Below are 8,537 nucleotides of genomic sequence, written 5' to 3'. Positions count from 1 at the left end.
CCTCTACACAATAGGTCATATAAGGCAGTGGTTCCCAAACTTTTCAGCTTTTGACCCACAAAATCCCAACTATTTTTGGATGATGAACATTTGTATCAGGTCAACAAAACATGGGCATAGTAACAATATTTTTATACTACATTTATCCATTTTAAATATACTAACCTCACTCCAACTAAGGCAAAAATGTAATTAATTCGGAAAATCTTATCAGGACCCCACCTTGATGTTTCGGGACCCCGCTTTGGGTCCCGACCCCAACTTTGGGAAACACTGATCTACAGGACTGATTATGAAATGTTTTACAGGCTGTCGGCTAAGATGAGATACTTTTTTGAAGTTATCCACAAACAAAACGACAAAGGGACTGATCATGTGGAGGTGGCAGTAAGTAGTTTTTAATTCCTCAGCCTGTGTTATTTCATTCAACTCTGATGCCTGACATTTATTTATTTATTATTATTATTATTATTATTTTCTTTCAGTGGCAGCTCCAAGACCAAAGTTTCAAGTTTACCCTAATTGAATCCAAGCACATCTCTCTTTATGTTGGTAAGAGCATGAAACATTGAGTGTTCATGAATCTAATCTTCACTTTAAAGCTGAATCAAACTGTGTCTCGGTCCAGAACTGTTTGCTCGACAGTTCGGCTTCAAGAAAGAAAAAAAAGAAAGCTCTCTAAGTCGCTGTTTTTGTTTCCGCACATTAAGCATGAAGCACTTGTCTCACACTCATCCTCTCGGGGCTCCGTCCAACAGATGAGTCGAACCTGACGATGAGTGACGTCGACCACATACCACAGACAGCCGCGAGCCACCAACGCACCCCCGCGAAGCAGCGCAGCGCTGCAGCAGACATGCTGAGGGATGACCCAAGAGACACGTTCTACCAAGGTGAGAGACGTTTGCCGTTTCCTATCAGCCCGGATGTAAGCGCTGAGCACATTTTTTTTCCTCTTACCAAGAGAGCAAGAAGTAATGATGACTCAGATCTGGATGCTGTTTTGCTTTTTAGTGCCTCTGATCAACAAGAAGTTCCTCAAAGGTGTTCTGCCTGACTGTTTGTACAAACCCAGCTACACAATAAAAGACTTTCCTCTACTTCGTTACCAAGGACTCCAGTTTGTATGTACCTCATTTAAATGATGTGAATATTTGCAAAAAAAAAACCTTACATTTGAACGTTAAATTTCTTGTTTTTGTTGTGGATTCAGTTGAAACTAGTTTGAAAAGGATTTGCAAATCATTGTATTCTCTTTTTATTTGTTTAACACAATGTCCCAACTTCATTGTAATTGGGATTGTATGTTTTCTTAAAGAACTCCAGTTTCTATGTACATGTACTGCAGGTAGGATGCTTACTTAAAGGACTCTAGTCTGCATGTACATATAGGTCGAATGTTTACTTAAAGGGTTCTAGGTTGCGTTTTTATTTACGGTTCATTCATGAAGTTCCAGGATACAGGAAAAAGTCTGGATTTGCGTATGAAAATACAGAGAATTCTTTTGTTTTTCTATTTTACCTAATGCAAACTGGTTTATACCTAATAGTAAAGTGTCTCAACTGAATATTTAAAAAATATTTATTCACCGAATACTTGTTTTCATTTTGTTAAACAAATGTATGTTTATGCTAGTAATTTTATTTTATTTTATTTTTTTCATTTTTAGGTCCATATGTCCTTCATCTACCCAAATGACTACACTCGACTCACACACATGGAATCAGAGAACAAATGCTTTTACCCTGACAGTGCCTACTACAAGGCGATGTGAGTTTCTTAAGAAGTAACATGAGATGAGAGATTTACAGTAATGTGAAAAAAAAACACTCAATGTTTTGTGTTTTGCTTTAAAGGATCAACACTTTGTGGCAGTCCTTTTAAATTATCAATAGTTCATTAGGTTTTATGAAAGGCATGGAATAAATGGTGAAAGTCCTGTACCTGTTTAGTTTTTGTACCTGATAATGACAGCAAATTGTGCTGCGAGTGTTAAAGTGGAGTGTCAAACTGTGATGTCTTTGGTGTTTTTTTGTTTATTTGATTCAGCTGAAGAAACATACTGCATCTTGGTAACTGGCCTCTGACACCTAGAATTTAAATGACAATGAATTCTTTGCTAAATTGTTTGTTACATGTCACCTCAGTGCTGGTTCATCTTGAGATGATTTGTGGATTTAAGTTAAAAGGCCAAACAAGCAGACAAGAGATCGCTCTGAAAATGGTCACGTACTAGACTGAAAAGAAGAGAAAAAGCAACAAAAGTTAAAACCAAACCAAAAAAAAACAACCTTAGACTATGGATCGAAACCCCTTTAAAGATTTCCAAAGTTTGACTCCTTGAAAGCAAAATATTAAGAAAAAAAGAGGGATGACTCAAGACTTTTGCAATGTATTGATGTAGTTTTTAAATAATTTTTTTGTCTCTAATAAATACACAATTAGGATGAAGCTGCACTAGGGATAATTGTATCTTTAAATCAGCAAGTCAGTCTGTGGTGTCTACAAAGAATCTCTTGGGTTTTTTTTAGAATTGCATCTAATGCAGTGATTTCTCAGTATTTTATTTCACAGAAAATGTGATGCTGTTTACATAATTTTGTCTTTAATCCTTTTTAGGTTTGGTTTCTCAAGATACATGAGATTAGACCGCCCAAATACGCAGAAGAAAGGAAACGCAGGGCGAGGTAATTGTTTTTATTTTCTCTTTTAGTCAGTTTGCTTGAGCTGTCAAACCCATTCGATCAGCATTTCTGACTCTCCTTTTGGTGAATGTTAGATTTTAGTTTCCAGAGGAAGACATCAGCTCAAGATGAGGAGGACAACATTGACAATGAGACTTACCTGAGAGAGAGGGAAGTCGGGGCCGAGCAGACAAATAATGACCTTTTTACAGACAATGGAGATGATTACGATGATTATAATCAGAAGCGCAGGCGCAAACTCTTCTCGTTGGTCACCACAGAGACTACTAACACCCTGGGTAACTTCTCAGATAAAAGTCGATGTCGACAGGACTCTCAGGCGTGGCGAGGAAGAGCCGTGGCATCACAAACTCTGGAAGAACAAGTAAAAGTTGCAAACCCCTTACAGACGATGCAAGCCTCCAATCCACATGTGCAAGAAAACAAGACGGAGTTGAAACAGGCAGCTCCAGTTAAAAAAGTAGAACAAATCCAAAAGAAACGGAAAGTTGGGCCTACAAAGAGCAAAAAAGTCATATCAAATGAGAAACTAGAGCAAACAAACTCATCGGTGCTGATTAACAAAGAGCATTTTAAAACAAATCAACAACCAGAGATCCTGGGGTCTCATAAAAGGAACAACATCCAAACCCAGAAAGACCAACGTCAAACCAACGACAAGGATGTGCTCCTACTTAAGAAAACCACGGCGGCCGATTGGTGGAAGTTTGTAAAGGGAGAGGAGGAGTCCCGCGCGGCCATCGCCAGGCGAAACTCCAACCACTTTATCCGAAAAACAAGTGAAACAGATTCCAAAAAGGCCCTCAGGAACAAAGAGATTGAGATGAATATGCCTCTGCAAGAAGATTTAAATAATCCCATCTATAAGGTGACCGCTGATAGAAAGATAAGGAAAAGGTGGTCGGATGTGAGAGGAGAGCCGGGTCAAGAGTGGGAGGAAAAGGGCGCCAGCAAGAAGACAGACTCGGTGGCCAGGGAGAGGAACTCTATGTGGGATCAACGAGGAGAGCTTACTGAAGGTACTGACGATGAGGAGGATTCTACCCCTGCATCAGTGTTCGACACGCAGGTCAACTGGAACCAGACCTTCCAGGTGAGTCACCTGGATCTTCAGGCGCAGCGCTCCGATTGGATCGACCTGGCCTGCAATGTTTCTGGAAACCTGCTGCTCCGCCCCAGTGATGCTTTGCCCATAGTCAACGCCTTCATGGATCAACTTAATGACAAACATGAAGGGTATGCATTTTACTTCCACCGATCACTATGTGGTAACAATAACAAGGATTGTTGTTTTTTCTATATTGTGCATTTTTTGCAGCTGAGTTGTTTAGATAAGTATTACGTTCACATTAAAGTAAAAGTGATGAGGTGAAAATGATGCTGCTGTTGTGATTAAATGCAGTCTTCATCATTGTTTCTTACTGTTCCTGTAGGCGGTTCACGTTGGTCCGAGTCATTAATGTGGTGAGGCGTGTTGACGACTTCCAGGGCAGCCGCTACCTTCTGGATCTGGAGCTGAGAGACGTCAACGGCCAACCGCTGCGTCTGTCGCAATACATCTACGTTCTGACCAGCCGCAGCAGGAACTTCGGCTTGCAGCGCTCCAAGCCTCAGATGGTGCTGTGCAACCCGGTGGGGTTCCGCTGGAATCCCTTGGCCACCGTTCACTTCATTGTTCCAGGTTAGAGGTGGTCCTTTGGATGAAGTCCAAAAACAACAACAACAAAATTAATTAGTGTTTGTTTAGGCAAAACTGATGGCAGTTTAGACCAATGGTCGTTCCCAAACTTTTCATCTTTTGACCCACAAAAACAGCAGCTGTGCCCCCAATTACTTTTGGGTGATAAACATTAGTATCAGGTCAAATAAACAATGGCATAGTACCACTATTCATTATGCTACTTTCATCAGTTTTTAAGTATGCTAATCTCACTTAGTTTTGTAATAACTAAGGGAAGGAAAATGTTGTTAGTAGTCCTTTTTAAATGCTGTTAATTCGAAAAGTTCTTTCAAGACCCCACCAACTATGGGAACTTCTGATTTAAACAATCGTATTTTTAAGTGAGGTTTGCTTTTTTAAGTGTCATTTTGGCTTTTATGGAGTATAATTCTTAGTCATTTTCTTAATTTCTTAATTTCCACTTTAATTACTAAAACAAGATAAAAACAATGTGCATTTTGTTTTATTATTTAACAAGTATTGTCGGAGCCTTAAAACACTTGAGCTTAAATCATCTTAACCGTAAAAGGCAAATCATTCCTTCACGATAAATTATTTATTATTATTATTATTGTTATTATTATTATTATTAACTTTATTCATTTCATAAAAAATACAACAACACATAAATCAACTACCAATACAGATGCCTAAGTGGTGCAAATTTTTGTCAACTCCTTCTCAACTCAACTAGTATTATTTGAGTTTAAACTTGAGGAAAAAAGGGGCAGATATCATAAGATTTTTTTCCTTCTGTCTGCTTCCTTCTGCCGACTTCTTTCTGTCTGTTTCTTTCTGTCGGCTTCTTTCTGCCTGCTTCCTTCTGTCTGCTTCCTTTCATTTCATTGTGTTTGTGTTTTTTTCCTCTCTTTTTATATGTACATATAATTGATTTGTTTTAAAGAAATGAATAAAGATTGAAATAAACTCCTTCTGTTTTTTTTTTATTTTTTACTTTCAGTTAAAAACCAGGCTCGGTGGGTGCTACAGCTGATTAGAGATATGGAGCAGCTGTTTAGAGAGACCGGAGATTCAAACTTTAACCTCATCATCATCGACTACAGCAGCACGGACATGGACGTGAGGAAGGCCCTGGGGAAATCCTCACTCCCCAAGTCTGTATTTGCCTCGCCCTAACTGTCACTGAAACTTGTGTTTGCGCATTTGTGATGATATCGCACGTGTGTAATTCAACAGGTTCCAGTATATAAAGCTGAGTGGGAACTTCGAGCGCTCTGCTGGTCTGCAGGCTGGCATCGATCAGATAGATGTGAGCTGTGCAACGTGACGAGCAAGTTTATAGAGTTGCTGTTATTTTATGGTCTGCTTCATTCTGCCGCAGGATGACCACAGCATTGTGTTTCTTTGTGATCTGCACATCCACTTCCCTCCTTCAATCATTGACACGATCAGGAAGCACTGTGTGGAGGGCTACATGGCGTTTGCTCCTATAGTCCTCAGGTTGGGCTGCGGCAGCACGCCGTCAGAGGCAAGAGGTGAGCCCAAACGCCTTTCACCCATTTGTTTGACAGTTTGAAAAAGTTCCAATTGATGAATTATTTTAGAGTGAAGCCCAAATGAAGCAGAAAAAATGGGTTTTTAGTTTGTCATATTATAAAATAAGTGCTTTTAGGCTTGAATGAATAAAAAGAAACTGTGAAATGTTTCACATTTTAGTTCTGTCCATTCATCCTCTTTACCCTCAGAAAAGAAAAGAAGAAATTCCTGGATATAATAACAGCATTTTTTTAATAAATACTTGTTAGTTAGAACAAATAATGTAACATCTAAAGTTTAGCAAGTTATAATTTTACTAATTTTTCAGCATTTTTTATAAATTAGTTTGACTTTTTCTAACAGGCTATAGCTGAGTGAAAACGAGTATAAAAAGTTTAAAATGTATACCATTTATTTGCAAAATTAGATAAAACTTGATACTAAATATAAAGAATAGAGAACAAAATGTAACTATTCAACTGTAAGGACCGATTAAAATATAGCTAATTTATTCAAGTGTGATCTCTCTCAAATCTTCTTGCTTGCTCTCTCAAATCAATCAATCAATCAATCAACCAATCAATCAATCAATCAATCAATCAATCAATAACCTTTATTTAACCAGGTGGAAAACCCACTGAGATCAGGATCTCTTTTACAAGGTTGACCTGGTCAAGAGGTCCGCACGACACGTCACAGAGTGTAATCACTCCAAGTCATTATGAGACTAATTTATCTTCATAGTGATTTAACTGTTTTACATTTAGGTAATCTTAACTATTAATATTGGCTGTAATCTACCCAAAGAAAATAAAACTTTGAAATGAAACTTTCTTAGCAGACTGTAACAATCAGTGTGGGAACCAGGTATTTTAGTCGTGTTGATACAGTTTGTTACTGAAGCAAAGATCATGTAAACATTGGCTTTTTGACATATTTAGTAAGACACACATGGATTTATAATAACACGATTGAATAAGTCAGTTGAGTTGTTGACGTTAGCAACACGTTTGTCTTTTTTGGACAACTGAAAAGCTGAATGAAAAGAGGATGATGGTGTGTCGTGTACCTACAGGTTACTGGGAGGTTAATGGCTTTGGTTTGCTGGGAATTTACAAATCGGACCTGATTGCGATCGGAGGAATGAACACAGAGGAGTTCAGAGATCGCTGGGGAGGAGAAGACTGGGAGCTCCTCGACAGGTTTGTTCCTCATTTAACGTCTCCATCTGGTCAGAAATCTGTCATTGGCTAATCAATTTATTCTATATGATTATTTTCACCTTATGCTTTGAATGATGCACTTTTATTTGGTGCGTTTGAATGACACAATCACAGTATTAAAGATGCTGAAATCCACTTTTTCAATGTTAAATGTATTTTTATTGTGTACTTGGAGTCTTTAGGAGTGCAGAAATTAAAATTTAGTCACTTTTAATTAATTTGTAAGTAAGATGTTTCTTCGCTGCTATATAGTCATAAACCCCTCTCTCATAGTACAATGGACCACTCTAGAAGCCGGAGGGGGCGGGGTTGAAAGACACAGCCTCAAAACGTGTTGTTCTGAGACACACCTCAGAAAAGGTGTGAAAGAAGGGCTTGTGGAGTTACAGTAAGGAGGAATTCAGACCAAAGCATTGCAGTTCCACTTTATATCCCAACTGAAAGATTTTAAATTAAAAATTCAGCCAATATCGATATCCGATGCTGTTATGGCCGATAATCGATGTTTACCGATTTTACACAAACACACAAATTATGTTATACATATATGCACAAGCACACTTAGGTCTTTTTTTTTGATACCGTAAATAAACAACCCGACCTCTGACATGGCTCTCTGCTTCAGTTATTCCTGGCTACCCAGCGTCAATATCACTATCATGATCAAACAGATGCTGCTCAACCATCTCCCCTCCCAAAACAGAAACACAAAGCTAAAAAGTGGGAAATCAGTATCGGACGTTTTACACATCGGACCGATAAGATATTTTAAAAAATGACCAATATCGACCGACACCAATATTAATGCAGATATACCATGCATCCCTAAGAAGCATAATATGTTTCTTTGAATACAAATGAACAGAACCTACAAACTGCATGCGTTTCTCATGAACTGGCTCAGGAAGAGGAGCAGATGTCAGCCAATCAGAAGGCTGGCACTTGCCCCCGCTACATGACCAAGGTTTCTGCGTATTGTCACTATATTATGCTGGCTTTTATGCAGCAAACATGATGCAAGGTCGTGAATGTGGGGTTTTGTTTTTATCTGCTAAAAAAAGAATATAAGTTGAAATCCTGCTTAAAAATGAAAATAAATACAACCCTGTAACTAATTTTGACTGGGTTTTTATTTTTCAAATAACTGGCTCTTTCCCGTCTGCTCTGTGCGCTTCAGGATCCTCCAGGGAGGCCTGGAAGTGGAGAGGATCTATTTGAGGAACTTTTTCCACTACCATCACTCCAAGCGTGGCATGTGGAACCGGCGGATGGTAGAAAACAACAGGTGACCTTGTCGGCTGCGGCCTCACCTTGACTCTGTCATGGTTACGGCCATGGCAGCTGGAGCACTTTAAGGACTGGACCGTGTCTCCAGCTGCGCCTTGCAAAGT

The 8,537-nt window shown here is 38.9% G+C and overlaps 1 protein-coding gene across 1 annotated transcript in view; it reads left to right on the top strand.

Annotated features, from left to right (window-relative positions):
• The window catches only part of b4galnt3b (beta-1,4-N-acetyl-galactosaminyl transferase 3b), a gene marked incomplete in the record, with an annotated part of 26,098 nt that overhangs the window by 16,632 nt on the left and 929 nt on the right, over positions 1 to 8,537 (top strand). Inside the window, 13 exon segments of the mRNA XM_014003495.1 lie at positions 309 to 387; positions 486 to 552; positions 759 to 893; positions 1,015 to 1,124; positions 1,671 to 1,771; positions 2,621 to 2,688; positions 2,781 to 3,942; positions 4,140 to 4,387; positions 5,388 to 5,541; positions 5,624 to 5,696; positions 5,769 to 5,922; positions 6,999 to 7,125; positions 8,324 to 8,537. Coding sequence (XP_013858949.1) covers positions 309 to 387; positions 486 to 552; positions 759 to 893; positions 1,015 to 1,124; positions 1,671 to 1,771; positions 2,621 to 2,688; positions 2,781 to 3,942; positions 4,140 to 4,387; positions 5,388 to 5,541; positions 5,624 to 5,696; positions 5,769 to 5,922; positions 6,999 to 7,125; positions 8,324 to 8,435 — 2,590 coding nt within the window.

Source organism: Austrofundulus limnaeus, unplaced genomic scaffold, assembly GCF_001266775.1.
Source record: "Austrofundulus limnaeus strain Quisiro unplaced genomic scaffold, Austrofundulus_limnaeus-1.0 Scaffold19, whole genome shotgun sequence".
Taxonomy (NCBI): Eukaryota; Metazoa; Chordata; class Actinopteri; order Cyprinodontiformes; family Rivulidae; genus Austrofundulus; species Austrofundulus limnaeus.
Note: the sequence above shows the minus strand (reverse complement) of the source record. Positions and strands in the feature narration are given on the sequence as shown.